We start from the raw sequence: 21,251 nt of genomic DNA, 5'->3' as shown, positions 1-21,251 counted from the left end.
ATGCACGCATACCAGAGCTGGGAAACAACAGCTGGCCTATCACCCAAGGCCATCCTGGGTGCACAGCACATGCATTGCGGAGTAGTTAAGCAGGGCTCTCAGCATCAGGGGTGCATCCTTGTCCAGGAAGCCCTTTTGAGGTCTCCCCATTGTGGCAGGAGTCCATTTCATCACCATTCTTGACCTGGGTGAATCTCTGCCATTTCACCCACTACCGTCATATACCTAGAAATGCAGTTAAAGAAAGACAGCTGGACTTTGGCAGCGTCTGTCTTAGAAGCCTGATCAGAGAGCATTATGCTCTTAACCTCCTGTTAGCAACCCTGATTGTTCAGCACCTTTAGAGACTTTGAGAAGAGAGTAAAGTCAAACAAAAACTGCTGGCTGTTTGGATGCAGGTGGTTGCAGGTGGCTGTGGGTGCATTTTGGAAACTTTTTCATACTGGCAAACTAAGGTTTTTCATCCTATTATTTTTCTGTTACTGTGACATCCTTGGTGAGAGCAAAGGAGTAAATAGCAAGAATGTTGATTGAGTCATTTTGTAAATATTTGTTGAACTGATATTCCATGCTGAATACCATAATAGCCCCTGGGTTGCATAAAGAATAAAATAGAGTCCTGGGGCCCTCCCTGGTGGCACAGCGGGTTAAAGTGCAGCACTGCAAAGCTGGCCGCAGCCTCCCAAGCATGAGTTTGATCCCCAGCCAGGGAACTGACCCACATGGTGCGGCAGACCTCTCCTGCCTCGCCTGCCGCTCCCCTCAGCAATGTACTCCGTCAGTTGGCCTGTTCTGCTCCCCACTCTGTCTCTGGTGATTCTTCTCACTGCCCCTGCACCTCTGGCCTGTACCCCAGTTCTGTATGCATAAATAAATAAGTCTTTAAAAAAAGAAAACAGAGTCCTGTCCTTGAGGCCTGGACCACAGCCTGTGCAGAGAGGCCCTGTTCAGTGGGCCATTGGCACACCCTGCCCTAGGGCTGTCAGTCTCCTGTCTGGAGTGGCCTGTGTTTGTGTTTAAATATAGAAGCCTTTGTCTGAATTTCTCTCTATGAAACCAAAGGTAGTTAAAGACAGATTTAGTTTAATTTTTTTTTTTTTATGGAGGTAATGTTGGTGTCCAGCACTGTATGACTTGGAATAGAGGATTTATTTTTTATCAAATTCTTTGCATATGAATGATAATTGAGCAGATCTTTCAGGATAAGAACCATTCTAGATCAAAGTCTGTGGGAAAGGCACACAGGTGCACACAGGTGCTCAGGTTCCACAGTTTCAGGGAATTTATCCTCAAGGGGATGCTGAATTGAGGAGGTTATTGAAGTGTCACTGGTTCATCTGTTTCTCCACTTGCAGTCTACCTGGTGCCATAACGTGATAGGGAAAATGGACTTAGAACTTAGTCCTCACCATCAGGAAAAGAAACGTAGCATTGGAAGTTTTCTCTCCTTTCTCATTCCCTGACTAGTGGGAAAAGAGGAGGAATGATGACATTTCAAGTCATACAATTAAAAAGTTTTAAGTGGGCCCTCCCTGGTGGCGCAGCGGGTTAAAGCACAGCACTGAGAATCTAAAGCCGCTTCCGCATGAGTTCGATTCCCGCCTGCCCCGGAGGTGACCATGTGGCGTGGCAGACCTCTCCTGGCCCCCCCTGCTGCTCCCCTCAGCAGTGTACTTCGTCGATCTGCCTGTTCTGTTCCCCGCTCTGTCTCTGGTGACGCCTCTCACCATCTGCATCTCTGGCCTGTACCCCAGTTCTGTATGAATAAATAAAAATAAATAAATCTTAAAAAAAAAAAAAGTTTTAAGTGAGCCTTTTACAATTGTGCTTTCTTTTTTTAAAGATTTATTTATTTGTGCATACAGAACTGGGGTACAGGCCAGAGGCTCAGGGGCGGCGAGAGGCTTCACCAGAGACAGAGCGGGAAGCAGAACAGGCAGATCGACGAAGTACACTGCTGAGGGGAGCAGTGGGTGGGCCAGGAGAGGTCTGCCACGCCATGTGGTCACCTTGGGGGCAGGCGGGAATCGAACTCATGCTGAAGTGGCTTCAGCTTCTCAGTGCTGTGCTTTAACCCGCTGCGCCACCAGGGAGGGCCTACAATTGTGCTTTTAATGATCCAAATTAGCAACCAGTCACCCACAGTAGGAGCAACACCCATACAAACTATGTGTGATGAAGGTTTCCTGATAATGACAAACTGGAAAAGTAACTTTAAATCATTTTTAAGATAAAAAATTAAGTATTCAAGTGTTACAAGCTTCAATTCACAGATGATTCTCTCCTCAAATATATAAAATGTGAATCCATTTGACCTATTACTTTTAATTAAGGGTTAATTTCAGATCCTAAGATTTACATTTGAAGGGGATGAATGTTTTCTGTTTTCCCTACCATGGATTATTTGCAATATTTATGCTTAAAGGATGACCAAGTACTTACTAATAATCATTTATAATTCTAACAAAAATATTCTCTGCCTCCTTTCTTATGAATCCAATCATCAAAAATGACCATATTTTGCTGTCAAAAAGACTTTTTCAAATTTTACATTTAATCCAGATAAGTTTCAACTTGCTTTGGTTATATCATCACACATGTTCTACATTATACCCTTTAAAAATCATTTTAGAAACTAGCAGCTTGTTTTTATTCCTCCTGATTAACAGAGGACAGTGAAACATCCCTCCAGATTCTACAATTTGGATAATTTGAACATGCCAAATAGTGGATAGTTAAGCATTTTGTTAACATTTTTTGGTCAGTTAACTAGATATATCCAAATATTGGATATTTGTCAGCAGTAGGGAAAAATATCTAAATGGAAATACTGAACATTTCACTTTCTACTAAGTTATAAGACATGCCTTTTTTAAGGCTGTGGTAAGAAATACCATGTTACATATTCATATCAGTATTACATTTAATATTAGTATTACAACATTAAATCTCATAAGGGTAAACAATGCATAAATGTCTAAGACAATCCATTATCCTGGTCATGCAAAAGCAAAATATATAAAGAAATTTGGGGTGTAAGTGTTCAGTTTTCACACTTTAAATAGTAATTAGAAGTTTGATGTTGGGGACCAGCCCCAACTATCGAGGTGTCGATAGAAGTTGCATAGCTTATGTCAGTTTGAGGTGCTGAGGAAGAACAGATTTCATGAAAAACTACTCTCCATTTCATCCACACCTTAAATAACAGTTCTCAGCCTGCCCCTCAGTGCCAGGTTGGGGTGCATTTCAGAAATGTGATTTCAGAGTTGAACTAAATTTTATTATATTAGCACCAAAATACAGGTTTTGCTATGAGAACCTAAACTGGCATGGTCTCATTTTTGCTCTCAATGATGCAGTGGTAGAGCTGAAAAGTTCTCAGCCACTGAAGACGGGCGTGTAGGGCAGCATTTACGCACCACTGTGCTGTTCCTCTCGACAAGAAGCCTGCTGTTGTGTCTTCACAGGAGAGGAGCTGTGCGCCAGCCTCAAGCGGGGCTGTGCCTTGGACTGCCCCCTGGGGTTCCTGACTGATGCCCACGGCTGTGAGCTCTGCCAGTGCCGCCCGCGGCCCAAGAAGTGCAGACCCATAATGTGTGACAAGCACTGTCCGTTTGGATTCCTGTACGTATTGCTTCATCCAGAGGACCTGCTCTTCATTTTCTGGAGCTTACTGCAGTGCCTATTCCTATATTTGTTAGCTGCTGTGCATGTGTGTGAACAATCCAACGGTGTGCTGAGCCAGACCATGTGCACTTGTCTTGTTTGGTGAAGAAGGGCCAGCACCTTATTAGGTCACTGCCTTCAGGGCCCCTTCGTGCAGTCTCCTCCCAGACCATGGCTTTGCCTGCTGCCAGGGCATGGACTTGCCATGAGGTCCCGGGGTCATAAGTGCTACCACTTTATACCATTGTTCCAGAAGTGATTTGGGGCACCACTTAGTCCATGCTCGAGCGCAGCAGTTCGCCACTCAGTGCAGGCCCAGCGCATCCTCCCTGCACCTCCGTCTCACCTGTGCCAGTCTGCAGTTCATAGTCCTCGTCTTAATGTAGCAGTAGAGTATTTCCTTGAAGACAAAGGCTAGGATTTGCATTTTCAAATATTCCTGGTTGAGTCAAACCTCGATTAGTCTAGGGAGAGGGAAAAAATAGACACTTGATGTTTGTTTCTTTAGTGTGTGTATCAGTCAGCATCTGTTTCTACTCCTTTCATTGAGTTGGTTCCTTAAGAACATGCATTACCAGTCCTTCCTTGGCTCCCTTCCATTTTGGCCTTTCTACCTTTCCAACTTGATATATTTATCTGGAGCTCATAATTATAAGGGGCCCATTGGCTCTTACCCATCTAAAACTCATCATTTTATCTTCCTCTTGGGTATTCTGGTTTATTAGGGAAGGAACATCTTAATTATAATTAATTGTGATTAGAAAACCAGTTACAAAAAAAATATACCCCAAGTGAACTAAGCAGTAGCATTGTTTTTAAAACATATGCAATAAAAGTATAGTTAACCACTAACTTATAAAAAGTATGACTGCCATAATAGTTACAACTGTGCTATATATCTGTTGTGTATATACCGCTACTATACCACACACACTACTGGGTGTTATGCCTGTTGAGAATCAGATGTGCATTCAAGTCTCACCTTTATCTTGGAGAAGAACCTCTGAGAGGATTAAAGGTTTCACTTTGTATTCCTGTTGGCAAGCACTTACAAGGAAATCCAGGTTGACTGCTATAGACAAATGAGCATAGCCTCCATTAGGACATGTGTTTCGATGACAGTCTAAAGGAGAAACCTTGGCCAGACACCATACGGAAACATCAGGCTGAAAGCAGCCACCGGTGCCCAGTGTACCTGCTGAGTGCGTTCCTAACTGTGGAGGTGCAGACGAGCCCCCAGAGGGTGGGACGGAGGCATGGCTGGGAGAGGCCGTGGAGCCCGCCAGGGAGAAGCCTGGGGAGGTGCTCCTGTGCGGGGCGGGTGGCTCGGCGCTCCTTCTGGAGAGATACGGTCCGGGAGCTGCCCACTCACCACACCAACATTTTTATTGTGTGTTTGTTTCATTATTTCATATCACCTTTCTGGTAGGCACAAAAACTAGCAATCTTATTTACTAAGGGAAAAAAGAAGGCCGCCTAGCCATTCCCTTTAGCATGACCTTTCTCGGGCCCTTAGGTTCTCTCTTTATCATCTATTAATTTTCAATAGAAATCTCATTAAAATTGTTATTAGTGTCTGAAATTTCTGAAAGAATGTGGCTGCTGGGCAAGGAAGCCTGGGGCTTTAACATAGGACTTTGCCCCTGGCTGCCGGCCCCACACTAACTGCCACAAGGGTCTGGGCTTGTAAGCCTTGATCTGGGTGGGGTGGTCAGGGCCGCAGGGCGCCAGTTACATGTCACTCCAGAAGTTCTCAGAGCAGAAGTCAAGTCCTTGCGTTTAACGGCATCATCACTTTCAGTGACCCCATGTCTGAGTACTTGGGCATCATTTGAGACTTTAGATTTTCTGACCTCTGACAAAACTTTAATTACCCAGGAAGAATAAGCATGGCTGTGATGTCTGTCGCTGTAAGAAGTGTCCAGAGCTCCCGTGCAGTAAAATCTGCCCCATGGGTTTCCAGGAGGACAGCCATGGTTGCCTGATGTGCAAGTGCAGAGGTGAGTGTGGGCGCTCGGCCCCTCCCCCAGAGGACACCGGGGCACAGAACAGGACAGGAGGACATCATGTCCACTCTCACGCATGTCACTCTCTGTAGGCGCATTCGTCTTCCTTTCATGTCAGTGGGCTGAAGCCTAGAGCGGAATGGAAAGCCTGTAATGGGCAAGCACATGAACCACATAAGTCATTTCTGAGCTCTTCGTTTTTACTTGTCTCAGGAACTTCAGTCTAAAGCAGCTTTGTCTTCACCACCACAGAGCCGCCCTCTGTCCACTGGTGGGCAGAGAGCAGCAACACAAGATCCCTTCACAAAGCCCTGAAGGTGGGTGTGGCTACACAAACCCGCTCAGGTGGTCTGAGTCAACCCGCTGTCCGTGGGAGCTTAAACCTGAGTAAGTTCCAGCCAGTCGCTGTGCGGAGTGAAGGCTCTGGCGCCCCCGCTGCCAGGGCGCTGCCCCACCGCACGCCCACCCTGGCCGCCAGGGCGCTGAGTGACAGCAGGACACAGCTCACCAGTGAAAGATCCCTGGAGTTTATTCTGCGCTTTCCCAGTCTGGATAGTTACGGCTTCAGTAATGTTCTAAGCGCTCAGAAAATAAGAATCTTGTCACTGCTTCAGATGTTCTAGATAAAGATGTATTTGTTGTAAGGGGCCTAATATTGCCCCGCTGGGTGAGTTTCAAGGTCATTGTTCCGTACGTGTCAATCACAGGGGTAGCACTTGTTACAAAGTCAATGTCTGTTTATTGTATAAAGTGTGAAAAGTGGAATGAAGGAAGTAAAAAGCAGCTACAATCACCATAATAGGTGGGAAACCTACTTGCAGGTTTTCTGTTCTTTCTCTTCAAAATTGAGAAGTTTTTTCCGGCGTCTTTCCTGTGCCTGTTCGGTGCCGCAGCTGCTTCCTCACCAGGCTGCCTTCTGTCTCTCCAGAGGCCGCTGCTTCCGCCGGGCCGCCTGTCCCGTCAGGCCTGTGTCTGTCCGAGGACGGCCGTCACCACCAGAACGCGGAGAGTTGGCATGACGGGTGCCGGGAGTGCTACTGTCACAATGGACGGGAAATGTGTGCTCTGATCACCTGCCCGGTGCCTGCCTGTGGCAACCCCACCATCCCTGCAGGGCAGTGCTGCCCATCGTGTCCAGGTAAGGGCAGCTGCCGTGGTGCGCTCCTGAGCTAACGGGATTAGGGGGACAGGCCCGGAGGGGGGGGCACAGGGCACAGCTCCAGGTCTCGTGGGATCCTCTGTAGTCTTTGGGGGCAGCCGCAGAGTCAGCCGGGCGCTACCCAGTGATTAGCCAGAGACCAGAGAAAATTCTAAAGCTCTACGTTACGTTTTTGCGTGGTCTACTGCATTCTGTCAGTCTCTGAAGTACACTTCGTGAAGGGCTGTGGGCTGCTACGCCTAAATTTCAGTTCTCTATCTTTAGGTGCTGGGTCTTGCTTACCTGGAGGGGTTGGTCCTGGGTGCTCTGTAAAAGCTTATTGTTTGTAAATTAATATTTGAGAGAGATTATCAAAGTCTGTGGTTATTGACCTTTTTTAAATGAATGACTGGAACTTCTGCTAAGTGGTGAAATTTGGAGTAACTACATATCTAGAACATTAAAAATGAAAAAAAGTAGAACAAATTTATGGCTCGTGGGGGTTCACAGCGTGGTTGTCAATAGCAGTGAGTGCTGCCATACAACTCGCTGCCTCTCATCCAGAGACCACAGCATAGTTGTGTTTCTTCCTGTGCACAGGCCGTGTTGTGCTGGGGGAAGTATGCTCACGTGCAGTTCTGTTTGGCAACACCAAAGGTTAGCTCTCACCCAAAGTAAAATACTGTGTCAACCGGGGACTTTCTTAGAGGCGTGAAGATGCCTGGTTCTGGCAATAGGTTTACTTAAGCCTGAAGGTACTGTCAGATTTGGAGGTGTCATTACTTCTCCCCTGGGCAGTCCTGGTCCTGTGTCTCCCTGTGCCCAGCGCTGGCCAGGGAGGGGAGGTGGTCAGGCTCCCTCACCATCGTCCCCTGCCTTGGGGACGATGTGTGGGGAGACAACTGCCTGCAGGCCCTCTCAGCTCTGACATTCTGCACACCTCAGAGACTAAGGCAGCAAAATGACAGGTGACCCAGGTCCCAGGTCCCTGTAGAAAACCCAGTAGAGTGTTTTGGGTTGTTTCAGAGTTCAGGCAGGTTGCTCTGTGTGGAAACTTTCTTTTTCACTTTGTCTGCTACATTTAAATAACTGCAGCCAAGATGAAGGAGAAACAGGGCAGAAATAATCGTTGGTCCCCCTTGTCCCCTGCTCTCACGACAGGGCTGGCTGGGTGTGAGCGTGTGCACTGCCCCTGGGTCTTGGCTAACCCCATTCTCCGTGAGGAGGCCTCTGTCAGCTGCCGCCAGTGCACGGATGTGCTCGAGAACAGTGTCTGACTTAAGACCTGTGGGGTGGTGGGCCAGTTTAGTGTGGAGATAGAGTTGTTTCACAAACGCAGAAATTGGTGTATTTCTTAGGGTGAATACCCAGATAAAATGCACAAACACACACGCGTTGACACATCTGGAAATATCGGTATATTTTTTTTTTTTAAGATTTAATTATTTGTAAAGACAGAACTGGGGTACAGGCCAGAGGCTTAGGGGCGGTGAGAGGCTTCACCAGAGACAGAGTGGGGAACAGAACAGGCAGATCGACGAAGTACACTGCTGAGGGGAGCAGCGGGTGGGTCAAAAGAGGTCTGCCACGCCATGTGGTCACCTCCGGGGCAGGCGGGAATCGAACTCATGCAGAAGTGGCTTTCGATTCTCAGTGCTGTGCTTTAACCCGTTGCGCCACCAGGGAGGGCCAATATCGGTATATTTTTTCCAAATCTTTTGTGGATTACTAAATTCTACTGACTAGCAACCCCAGAATTGCTGTACTGATGGATTCCCACTATAAAGAATGTGTCTACCCCATTCCATTTCAGGATCAGCTGTTTTTCGTCTTGTTCTGTTTTTCTGGGAGAACCAGGAGCAGCATGTAAAAGCTTCTGAGAGAAGATGCACCGTGACTTGGGTTCTGACATTTGTCTTTCTCTCCATCTCCGCCTTTCTGTTGTCCTCTCCCATCCCTGGCTACTCTGGTTTGCACATAGCACACAGAGGGATCAGTAAGGCAGACAACGGCGAGTGTGCCTCCTTTTGCTTCCGACCACGTCCCTGCATTTACAAGAGCAGTAGTTCTCAGTCCTCTCTCAGGGGAACCCACTCCAACATTCATTTATTGATGCTCTTGTTCAAAATGGTGATTTCCTTTTCTGTAAACCAGAAGAAACCTGTTGTTATCAACCCACCCAGCTGTTTCATTCTCAGGCTCTTCTTCCCTCTACGTCCTGTGAACTGGAAAGTTGGGCCAGTTGCTAATGAACACGAGCTTTGGCTCACGTCATCACTCTGTGAGCCACAGAGCTCTCTCTGGCTGGCCACAGTTGCAGTCTTTACCGGCCCTTGAGATAAAGCTGCATGAAAGTAGCTCCTCACTGTAAGCAGTGTTGGTGACGCTCGTGCCAACGGCCATGAGAGTCACCGCTGGGTGCTGCTGCAGCCCCGAGTGTCTCTGCCCAGACTGGGTAGTTCCTCCGGGGTCTTGCCTCCCCCGTCCCTTGCTGCGAGCTGGATGTGCGGTCTCCAGACTGCTCTTGGCAGGGCTCCGTAGGGCTCAGCATGGCCAGCATCTAATGAAATGCTTTCTGTCTTTGGAGTACACAGATATGGTTGATGTCGTCACACTTCCATTTCCCCGATACCACTTCAGGGCAGCAGCCAGAACCTCTCTGGACACTGCAGCACTCCTCTGATGTTCTCTTCTCACCGGGAGGCCCTGTCAGGTCTCCTCTAGGAGAAGAGAGTCGTAGCTTCCATCATCCTCTTGTGCATTTCCCCCTCTCGACGATGCTATGCCAAACCAAGATGTAGTGGCAGGAAAGGAGTTTGCACCTGTCCGTGCTGGTGCCAGCCCAGTGGGTGTGGCCGACTCAGCACAGGAGCTACTTCTGAGCATGAAAGCACTGGGGTCCCTGAGATGATGGGATGGCTGGGTTTGAGGCCGTTGGGAAGGTCAGTTTAATTTGGAGGCCTTCCCCATGATCCAGACTGACATAGACGAGGCTTCAAATTCCTTGTCTGCCCTTGAGCCTCTAGCCTGACTCCCTTCTTCGTGAAACAGGCTGACCGTGCCTTCCTTACAGAGCGATGGAAGGAATAAATGAAGTAACACACTGAGCACTAAGCGTGGAAATTGGGCCCATGCCCACCCTCAGTGAATGGAAGAGCTCTTATTCTAGACATCGGATGCTACACGTGTGCAGACATCCCTAAGAGGCCTTTGGCCTTTTCCCTGTGGAAGGGGCCCTCTCCCACTCTGGTCTCACTGAACTTCCTCGTCACTGGTGACACCGGGAACCACTGGCATGTCACGCCCTTCAGCTCGCTCTTCGCCTTAGGTTTCTGCCTGTGGATGGTTCCTCCTCCTCCCTCTTGATTAGAGTGGCTGCTCTATAGCCAGCTCATTTCTCTGCCCCTCAAGGCACACAGCACCAGACCCCTCAGGTACTGGTGAGACTGCAGGTGAATAACTTGTGCTTGCATTCTGTGTGTCCCCCCCAGATGACTTTGTGGTGCAGAAGCCAGAGCTCAGCACTCCGTCCATTTGCCACGCCCCTGGAGGAGAATACTTTGTGGAGGGAGAAACATGGAACATGGACTCCTGCACTCAGTGCACCTGCCACAGTGGGCGGGTGCTGTGTGAGACAGAGGTGTGCCCGCCGCTGCTCTGCCAGAGCCCCCTGCGTACCCAGGACTCCTGCTGCCCACAGTGTCCAGGTAACCAGTGTGGGGCGTTGGGTGTGTTTGGCGGGGAGGCTGTCCCCCCCTCGGGCACGGCGCTATAGCACCGTGTGCCAGGCTGAGCCCGGGGGAGTGCCCGGCGGGCCCAGGAGCCCAGGCTGGAACACCTGGCCGCTGTGTCCAGATTTCGTTCCCTTCTGCTGAGCACATATTTATGCGGCCGGTAGGCTGTGTGCCCGAAGTGACTGGAGAGGGAAAAAGAGTTTGTTTTGTTCTGCTGAGTGTTTTTCTTAAGCTACATCTCAGATTCAAGACTCAGATAAAGTTAGTCTTCCTGCACCAAATTATCCCAGATCATTTTGTGAAACGTCACCTTTGTTTTTCACAAATAGGAAGAGCTGTTATTACTGGATAGCATAAACTTAAAATGCTTGCAGTATATAACATTGGTGAAGGTATTCTGAGAATGTTAAATAGGAGACCCACTAAAGAATGCAAGGTGCTCACCTCTTCAAACCTGTAATGTTAATAAATTGAGATCCAAGCCCACTGACTAGACTGCACATGTACAAAGAATATCATTAGTTTCTCCTTTTTAGTTCTCAGATGACTTGGCCTTAGCAGCTAAATTTGCAGTCACGAAAAAAACATATTGAAAATTTGTCAGGATTTAAACAGCAGTTACTGAATTTTTAATCACACAATTGCTGTTTTAATTAACACTCAAATATACTGCTTTTTTCCAAAAGATTTAATTTTTATATCTAAAAGTACCACTTTGACAGCACACTGATTTTGTTACATGGATGTTTAATATTATATCCACTCAACTTCAGTCAGTAACCTTTACATAAATGGTTACCTTCTAGCTGTTTCTTCTTAAGACATTCCTGCTCAGTAACACACAAACACAAACCCTTCTATTTTATGATTTTTTTTTTTAACATCAGATTATCTAGTCTTGGATCAGAATCGTTTGTCCTGCTATCATATCCAGCTTTGTTAATATCCAGATTTTTCATAGGTTCACATTTGTAATAGTCTTAAAATTGTATCAGATGAACTTAAAGGGGTCACCACGTGACATGTTGCTGTCGCCGAGCACCACTGCCTCTTGGTGCAAAGTCCTGGATGTAATTAGCAGCCATAGTAATCTGAGAGTCTTAATCCCCACTCCATGTTCTCCATTGTAAGAAATAGTTCCTGTGGGCTCCATTAGGCTACATCTGACCTAGTCCTCACTGCCACTGCTTGGCTCAGCTTTCTGGTCATTCTCTGCTAATGCATAACCATGACTTTGCCTGTGCTGTGGGTAGAAATGACGTTGATCTCTTCACTGAAAATCTTGAATTTATATCTATTTACATAGTCATTAATAAAACCTAATGAATGATTTGAGCCATGATGACTTTGAGGTTAATAAAAACAGCCATAATCTCTGCCTTCTAGAGCAGTGGTCCCAAAGAATAACTGAGCAACCTGATGTTCTTCCTCTAAGTAGCCACAAAGTGAGCGAAAAGCCGTAAAAGGGAAGAATTGCGAACACATAGCCCAGGACACCTTAACTGAATGAGAAGTACCTCACATAGCACCCGTTCCAGGACCTGAGGAGGCATACAGGGGTCGGTTACTGGACTGGAGCCTGACAAGCTGGCACTGGCTAGCGAAGGGGCAGTGGGAAGAGACTTCTCGTGATCGCTGGTCCCAGTTCATTGGTAGGATACTTCTCTGGCCTTGGAAGTTCATTCCAGAAAAAGAATAAGGGCTGCCCGGAAGATGAGGGTGCCAAGGTGTGGCTTCTCGGCATCAGGTTTCCTCAGGGGCACATGTGTAAGGGGGCCTGGCTTGGGCTTGTCCCTGTAAACTCACACCTTGAGGATTCTTCCTTTCTGTACATAGAATCTGAGAGAAACTTCACTGAGAGTTGTCATCTTAAATGTTAGAACTTTCTGTTTTATATATCAGTATTGCAAAGGTTACTCTTTCATCTGGGAATTAGAATAGATCTAGAAGCTGTATTTTAAAATCAGTCCCCCACCCCATAATTGATCTTTCTGAACCTTCCATCCATAGGTGTGTTGCAGCACATAAAATGGCTTAAAATTTAAAACATCAATTTCTTCAAATTTCAGCTTTAGCACTGATGAATGGTGTATTACACACCTAGGAAAATACCATCTCAAGTCTTAGGATACTTGCGTTGTAAAGGAGCCCAGAACCAACAAATATGCCCCACAGAAGAGCTGCCCCTCGTGGTCCGGTGTCTCCCAGATTGCCCTTCCTTTAGCTGCCCCTCCGCCCCAGCCTGGTGCGAGAGCATGGTCTGGAAATGACGCTGGTTTCTTGGGGGGAAATGCGAGCATCCCCACGGGCGACATACTTGGCCACAGCGACAACGGGAATGAGCAGAGGAGTAGCCTTCCCCCCCCCCCCCTTTACTGTCTTTTCTACAGTTGGAAAGGGAGTGGGAGAAAGACTAGAAATAAAGAGAATGAATGAATGCCAGCAGAGGAATGCTGGAATCAAGAGTTATACTTGGAAGTAGAAGTGTAAAGAAGGGATTTCTGGAGCTTCAAAGCAGCCCCAGAGGGAGATAGCGTGAGGAAACTTCCAAAGGCTGTTTTCAGTCAGTGTTCAGTTAAGACTCGCAGATTGAGCTTCTCAGTCCCCTCTCACTCCAGCACACTCCGAAGTCTTCTGGTGTCCTCTCCAGCCCTGAGTAAGAGGCCTGGAGCTCTAGAATACATACTCTCTGCGGCTGTTACTTTGTGGCTTCATTGCTGCGATCCCTGCTTCCTCGTGTCTAGACATAAGTGTGACACTGCTCGCAAAAGCCAAACTGCTGTAGCCCACGGAACCCTCGTGGTAGCTTGCAGAGCTCAGTGCCGTCTCCTTTCCTGAGTGGTTTCTCCTTTCCAACAAAAGCAAGAGTTAGCAATAGTCAGTCTCTTAAAGAAATCCCCCTTAGACGTGGACTACCCCAAAATGGTCACTGAGAAAGTCATCCGTCTTACCAGCTTTCTCGTGTCTGGGTGAGATCCATACAACATACTGAAAGTGGGGGGCTAAAACCCAGTGCAGCAGTGGGACCAGCGACTGCTCTCTTCTTCATGGCTGCTGCCTCCAGGGCGGCAGCAGCAGAGACGGTGAACTGAGTGAAGGAGCGCCCCCGCCCTGCCGACCGCCTCTGTTCGCAGAGAAGGTCCGCACTGACGCGGCTGCTGTGCTCCCCAAGGGGCTGTGCTTGTGCAGTCAGACTTCTGGTTGCGGGGTGTGTGCTCGAGATGGCCGGGAGGGGTATGTGTCAAGAGTCTCGGCCTCCCCACCCAGTTATTTCTGTTTCTTAGCTGAAAATCGCCCAGTTCATGAATCTGTTCTGAGGCTGGCAGATGATGATTCTTTTGACCATGTGTGTCCATTGAGATGGGGTGCTCAGCCTCCAGCAGACCATCGAGCAGAAGGTCAGGAGTCTTTTCTCTTAGCAGCTGAATCTTGACAGTTCTACACTAAGTATTGCTCTCACTTAGATTTTTCACTCACTGAACATTCCAGGTGAGTTTCTGCTTGAAGTTACAAAGTTCTTCGCATAACGGCAGTGGATATGGCGATCCATGACTTCGGGGCTTTCTGGTCAAATCTTTTCTGTTTTGAGTTGTAACCTGGCCTGGGGGCTCAGTTCTGTCTTTAAGTAGCAAAGGTGCAGATCACCTGTGGGTGATTTCTCTGTGGGCGCTTCCTTCCAAGTGTTTAGATTTTCCATCTGATGCAGTCCTTGATGTTACTGTCTGGCCATTGGGATGTTACAAAGCAGTCTTTTTTTGCTAGCTGCAATTACAGGAGTGCATTTGGCTTGAGAAAACTCATGTACAGCTTTTAAGCAAGTAGATGTTTATTTTACATACATGATGAGAAAATCAGAGGCAAATGTTGATCTGTACTACCTCACTGCTCAGTGATGTCAAGGCCTTTCTCTTCTAGGCATGAAAGGATGTCATAGCTGTAGGCAACACACTCCTAGTCAAGGCAAGAATAACGTAGAAGGATGGCAGTTGTGACACACCCACCCTTCTTTTAAGAAAGTGATTGCTGTCCAGAAGTCAACATTTTACCATGAGGCCCCATTAATCACAGCTAGGTGACATGGCCTGGTTGCAGGGGAGACTGAAAAGCAGGAGACAGGGTTGTCCTGTTTGACTCCTGGCCATTGTGATCCACGTCCTTGATCAGCCCCACCACCCACAGCCCCACAAAAACACCGGGGCTTGTTAAGCGCGGGGAGAAGGGTGGAGTGTTGTGCAGTTAACAGGATCTCTCAACAGCCCTTCAGTGGTCTCTGCTTTGCTTTAAAACCCAAGAGCTGCCTGCGTTAGCCTTGCCTTTCACTTCTGAGTCGTTTCCTAACCAGTCACGACATCCCCGTGACTGAGGGTGCCTTTTGTGAGACAGTGAAGCCCACCACATTGCACAGCTGATGGCCTGCAGCATCTTCTTCTCCCTGCTGACCTTATGTTCATTTTTCCAGATGAACCTGTCCAGCCTTCCTCATCCCATAATGAGAGCGTGCCTAGTTACTGCAAAAGTGATGAAGGGGATATATACCTCGCAGCTGAGTCCTGGAAGCCTGACGTTTGTACCAGCTGCGTGTGCATGGATAGCGTAATTAGCTGTTACTCTGAGTCTTGCCCTTCAGTATCCTGTGAAAGACCTGTTTTGAGAAAAGGCCAGTGTTGTCCCTACTGCATAGGTAAGATCAAGAACAAAAATCCTTCATCTCAACCTATGGCCACTGAAACTGCGTTGATAGCCCTGTGCCTGAGATCAGTTCATAGCTGGGAATTCATTTCCTGGTCAACATGCCGCATGGCCCCAGGGGGCCCTGCCTGGCAGGGGGCGCTGTGGAAGCAGCGTTCGGGGAAAAATACGGATGGATGGAGACGCGCTCGCTCTCGCGGAGTCAGCCCAGGCTCTCCTGTCCTTTTGGGCTCCTCTGCCGTCTCAGGATTTTCAGCCTCAACTCTTTCTCCACCTTACTGTTTACAGTGGTCTCTGCCACGTAGGAGCCATGTGCCCAGTTAGAGTACACTTAGTGCATACAGCTTGTGCTGCCTTGGACTTAAACCAAACATGCAACGCTAACTTAGTCTCCCAGTTCTTGCTCTGTCTGCTGGCCTGAAATTGCTTTCAGGGAAACTTTGCAGCTGCCCGTGTCCTGGGGACACAGAGGTGACAGAGCCCTCTCCTTGTACGACCCATGGTGATAGCCTGAGTGGAGGAAATGTGTACGTTAGCCCCTGATAACCAGGCCACGGCTGGCTTCTCTGGCACCAAGGTGAGGCCCACACAGCTGGCAGCTCAGGAGAGGCGGCTCCTGGCCCACAGCTCTCGTGCCCTGCTTCCGCCTTCGCATCAAGTCAAGGAAAGTTGGAGCACAGTGACACATCTGGGTGGGTAGTGAATCTACTCAGAGTAGCAAGTGGAAAATGTGGCAGCTGTAGTAATTGAGGTACTGTGCATTTATGGCCAGAGAGAGTTTCGCATGACTTCTAGATGCAAGTCTTCGCATTTATTTGGGGTGGTGTCTGAAAAAAAGGAGCACCTCCTAGCTACCGAGCCTTGCGGGAGTTGTCCTAGATGAGTTGGTGAGTGGCACTCAGTTGCATGTTGGCCGAGACACAAGCTCATCAGGATCGTGCCCGCTCCTGGCCTGTGACCTCTGGAGGCCAGGCAGGCCATCTCTGCGTCTTACTCGGCACGTCGCTGTACGAGCAGTGGGCAGTCTTTACGCTTCATGCACATTCTGTTACGGAAATGGTCAGTAAGCCTCCTCTGCATCACACTTTCTTTGCGAGTGGTCTTGGTGGACTGTGCGCCCTTCTCGCCTGGTCCTCTGTGTGTTCCAGCATAGGAGGTCAGGTTCAGTCCGTGGCGATCAGGAACTTCCTCTCTTGACTCCCCAGTGGGCCCCCTGTTACCTCTCCAGGCTTGTTCTTAGCAAGTTCCCACCGGTCCAGCCCCTCTGTCAGGGTAGAGCCTGGCGATGCAAGGACGCCTACAGCAGTGACTGGCTGTGCCTGGGTGGCAAAGCTCCTGCCACCATCTAAAGGTGCAAGGGAAAGACGGGCCGTGATGGTGCCCCTCCCAAAGCAACAGTGTTTTCGCCAGTAGCCCCTGAAGACCAGTGCCTGCGATGCTTCCTGCTCTAGATTTTTTTCCTTTGAACCCCTTCTACTTTAACCCAGGTAGCCAGCCCCCAGAATCCCATGTGCCTCAACCCAGCCCACCACTCTGTCCTCTGCAGGGCTGGAGGTTTCCTCCCTGCATGGATCTTCTCCCCATCTCTTAAGTCTCAGATCGACTTTCCTCGCACCCTTTTACTAGTGATTAAAAACCCTAGCGAAAAGCTTGCTCGCTCTCACCTGGCAAAGGGTGCTGCTTTTCTTCTCATGAGATAGTTGGGAAGTGGTGATCCTACCAGCAGTAGGATCCTCCCAGCAGTGAGTGTTTGTATGCCTTTCAGCTGGATGATCAAGTCACTAGTGTGCGATGATATTGCTTCTCTTTCCATGTGTGAAGGCCTCATACCGTGTGTGCTAATGTAATAGAATGTAACAGACATAATTAATAGGATTAATGATTAATTTTGAAAAGTGAACAACTTTGCCTAATTACTTACAATATCCATAATTAGGGAATTCATCCTTGTACTTTCAGAAAGCACTAAGTAGTAATTACCAATCACTTTAATGGAACAGCTTCTGATTCATTAATTTTATGTTCTAGTTTCCTACACAAATACAAACTTAGGTGTGATTTTCATGGGCCTTTGGCTGGAGTGTTACCTAATAAAAAGGGGAAGCAAGATTCAAAAGAGGACTTGAGTATAAGTCAGGTGGAGGTAGCATGTCTGGTGGGAACCCCGACGTGTGGTGACACACTGGCTGCGTGAGTCCTTAGGAGGAGCAGGTGCCTCTCCCTCGCCGTGCAGGTTGGCACCCTGGGCCTTATCACTGACTTCATGCCTTTCTAAGAATTTTTCCAGAGCACAAATTATTTCAGCACATCAATGAAGTCTTTGCTCAGGCTGTCCAGAGGAGAGCAGACAGTGAAGCTACAGCCTGGGGCCCTGCTGGGCGTGGCGCCTGCTCACCCCACTCTCATCGCACTTGCTCGGGTCTTTGTTACTGCTGCTTCTGCCAGGACTGGGGGTCAGCGGCTTCTAGCGGGGGTACCGTAGCCAGGCCCCTGCCCAGATGTTGCAGAGAACACTGCTCTGACCAGACAGATCTTTATGGGGTCTTCAGGCACCTGTTGCTGCTGCCTCAGTCACGAGCACGTTTCCCTCCCCAAACCAGTTTCATTGGAAAAGACTCTTCTGAGTCACCACACATGTTGGCCAAGTAGTTAGTATTCTTCAGGGCATGGATATTATTGTTTTCAAGCTCCCCCATTTGGTGAGTATTTATTTATTTGTAACCAAGTGTTATTTCAGAAAATATTTGAGGCCAGATATTTAAAGTCATATTTGTTGGCGGGAGATCCCTGCGTCAATACATCCTTCTCACTTCAGAAGTTTTTGTCAAAGGCTAGGTATTTTTGAAGGCTAGTCAGTTGTTTGTGTTTTATATATATACCCATATATACATACATTTTTTTATAGCTTGATGTGAGCAAAGTTAACATACTCCGATAACATTTCTTTAGACCATCTACTATCTTTTAAATAACTTTAAGCATCTAAGGGGCTAGGAAAAGGAGTTTGTTTTAGACAGTACATGAACCAAAAATGTTTCTTGCAGGCTGTATATCTGTCTGATGAGCAGCTAGCTTGTATACTTATTGTATACCTCTGATGTTAACATACTTGAGGTGCTGCTTTCGTGTGGCTCAAGCAGTAAAGCCAGAGTCGGTGATCTTCAACTAGCAAATGATTAATAACATGTCTTCTTAATAGGGTGAGATCTATATATCAAGTCAGTGTGTTATTTAGCAGTCATTTTTGCTTAATATTCTGTTTAGGCATCCTTTCTTAGAGATAAATATACACGGTATCTATGTGGAACATCTGTTGATCATTGTGTATTTAACTCAGCCCAGAAATCAAACATAGTAAATATTTAATTCAGCATCTCTAAGACATACAACCATGAAATTAATGTGCATTTTTAAGCCATAATGTTATGATAATGGCATCTTCACTGGAATATTTTTCACAGCTGTTTTTCCAAATGTATTTCTTTTTTTGTAATTTAAAACTTCTGCGTATTGGAAGGAGCACTGACATGAGAGCCAAAGGGTTATGATCCCACCTCTGGCACATTCTAGTTCCGTATCTTGGGTTATGGCGTGACTCTCGCTCAGTGGCCTCTTCTGTACGCTGGGAACAGGAGTTTGTCCTGTGCCCCACAAAGCACACGGAGGTCGTGCTGACACAGCTGAGTGGCAGCACTCTGCAAGCCAGAACTGAGGTGTGCGGGGTGCCGGGGGTGGCACAGAGCACCACTGACCGGGGGAACGGCACTGAGTGGATTCCGGTGTCTCACTTCCAAGTGTTGCACCTGCCTTCCTGCAAGAGGAAGGCCTGGCAACGGCATCGCCATGAGCTTGTGACGGATGAGCCTCTCCTAGGTGCTGGTCACTTGTCCCCCCTGCTTTTGCCTTACGTAGCCATGCTGGTCTGGGCAGCGCCCTCAGAGCTGTGCTGCTCCTCACCTCTTGTCACCCACAAAGAAGAGGGCTCTGTTACTGCGTGGTTTACCTTGAGAGGCTCCTCCCGTCCCATTTGAGAAATCCTTAAGCTTGCCATGCGTGATGCACTGTGGTCTGGCAGGGGCCGGGGTGGGCTGGGGTCATCTGTGCCTGGGCGCCCCTCTCAGGGCCGAGGCGCTGTGCTTCCACACCCTTCCCAGAGTTTCTGCCCCAGGGGCCCCCACCAGCAGCCCCGGTGGTCACAGTGAGTGCTGAAGTGATTTACACGAGAGGGCGGGGAAGCAGACTGATCTTCTGTGTGCTGTTTAGAGGGTGTAGGACTCAAAACATTCTGGTTGTCATGTACTGTACTAAGTTTGGAGCTGGCCTAAAGTTGTCAAAACAAAAATAAACAGTGTTTGATATCGGTTTGTTTAGGTTTTATCCTGCACCCTAGGAAGCGTCTCCTCCTGCTTTTCCCAAAAGCAACTTTCTCTTCCCATTGGAAGATCCTTTGCGGTGTCTCCCCCACCCCTCGGCTATGTGACAGAAACTCAAGTTCCTCTAGCTAACTTGGGAGCGAGTGGCATGCCTTTATCCGGCTCCTGCCCCCCACGTTCTTGCAGTCCTCTGTGCAGAAGGGAGTCTGGCACTGGCGTGCTCAGCCCCGCTCTCTGCTGCTCTCTCTCTTCTCTCTGGGGGGCCTTCCCTGGTTTTGTTCTCTTTCATGATTGGGAGAAGGACCCCACACACAGGAGGGCCCATCTGTCAGGGAAATGTAACTAGAGCCCACCCAGCCCAGCGCCCTCCAGAGTGCCTGCGGGTGTGAGGCGGGAGGGCGGGGAGACAGGTGCAGCCCTGCCTTTAAGTCCTAGAAGTGTTATGTTTTCTTATTTCCTTCCTACTTGCGCTCACCTTGATCTTCCACCGTTTCTGCCAGCCTTTAGGACTATGTGTGTTGAAAATGATTTCTGTGTGTCATCTGCACATAGCTCGAGGTAGGCCCAGGATTGTAGGTCTTGCTGTGGAGTCAAGCGTTGAAAGTTGAAATGGAATGTTTACTTGAACTTACTTGAGCTCTGTCCACAGAGCTCTTACTGCAGAAATCAAGTTCCCTGAGGAACGCTGTCCTCTTTGCAGGAATCAGTGAGGAGTCGCTGTGTCTGCCGGTCTGGCGAGATGCGTTCAAGGAACTCAGAATAGTTTATTCCTCTGTTAACTGGGATGCTGGGCAGCTGCCTGTTCTTTCCAGTGTCATGATGAAGCCTTCAGGTCAGAGTTTGGTTGCCTTGTCAGTTAAAAAAAAAAGTAAAATGTAGGAGTAAAGAAAGTAAAATGTAAGAAAACAGCCGCACTTTACCCTTCCTGGGAGGCAGCGCGCGTTGGGACGCGGTTAAAGTGTGCTTGCACTGCCCTGTCCTCACCCGGGTCCAGCAGATCTGGTGCTGCTGTCCTTCTTGCTCCCTTTTGTAAACCTCATGTGACCCTTCATGTACCTGGTGCCTTTCCACACCTGCCTAAGTGACTTCACTAAGTTTTCCTGGATCTCTTAGAACTCAAACTTAGGAAACCAAATCGAAGAACAGCTTGAGATGAGCAGAGAATGTTGTTTGCACCTATCTTCAAGATACCTGGCACACCTGTTTAGACCTGGAATCACTCAGCAGTGCTGAGCTCCACTGGCTCCAAGGGCTTCTGCCTGCAGGGCTGTCTCTGCACTGCTTTGTCCTCGGGGCTGACTGGCCCTGTGTGGACCTCTAGCAGCGTGTGGAAAGAATCAACCCACAGGGCACTTCTCTGCCCTTTATTTTGCAGCGGGGATTATTCTGAGAGTAAGAGCTGCATTTAGTTTCTTGGCCACCAGGATCCCAGAGTAAATTACTTTTCAGGACTCTAAATAGCACTCTGGAGATTTGAAAGAACTGATGCAATTTCTAAAGCTGCCCAACTTCCTCCCAGGAAGTCACTCCCACACCAGGACTGAGCCCGTGGCCACCACAACCAGATTTAGAGCCACAGCAGCGACACCAAAGATGGCTATAGGCAGAAATTGAAAAGTGGAGGGTGGAGGGGCTGGGGCCATGA

General features: G+C 48.2%; 1 protein-coding gene across 4 annotated transcripts in view; it reads left to right on the top strand.

Moving 5' to 3' along the window:
* Nucleotides 1-21,251, top strand: part of CRIM1 (cysteine rich transmembrane BMP regulator 1 (chordin-like)) — a 161,881-nt gene that overhangs the window by 128,192 nt on the left and 12,438 nt on the right. For 2 of the 4 annotated variants that reach the window (XM_004686299.2, XM_012727506.1), the window contains 5 exons: nt 3,468-3,624; nt 5,545-5,666; nt 6,601-6,810; nt 10,302-10,517; nt 15,004-15,225. In XM_004686299.2, coding sequence (XP_004686356.1) covers nt 3,468-3,624; nt 5,545-5,666; nt 6,601-6,810; nt 10,302-10,517; nt 15,004-15,225 — 927 coding nt within the window. The remainder of the gene's footprint in view (nt 1-3,467; nt 3,625-5,544; nt 5,667-6,600; nt 6,811-10,301; nt 10,518-15,003; nt 15,226-21,251) is intronic. The other 2 variants (XM_012727508.1, XM_012727507.1) reach the window with 1 other exon arrangement.

This window comes from Condylura cristata, unplaced genomic scaffold (genome assembly GCF_000260355.1).
Source record: "Condylura cristata isolate star-nosed mole 26May11 unplaced genomic scaffold, ConCri1.0 scaffold00020, whole genome shotgun sequence".
Taxonomy (NCBI): Eukaryota; Metazoa; Chordata; class Mammalia; order Eulipotyphla; family Talpidae; genus Condylura; species Condylura cristata.
The sequence above is the reverse complement of the archived record's forward strand: the minus strand, read 5'-3'. Positions and strand labels throughout refer to the sequence as shown.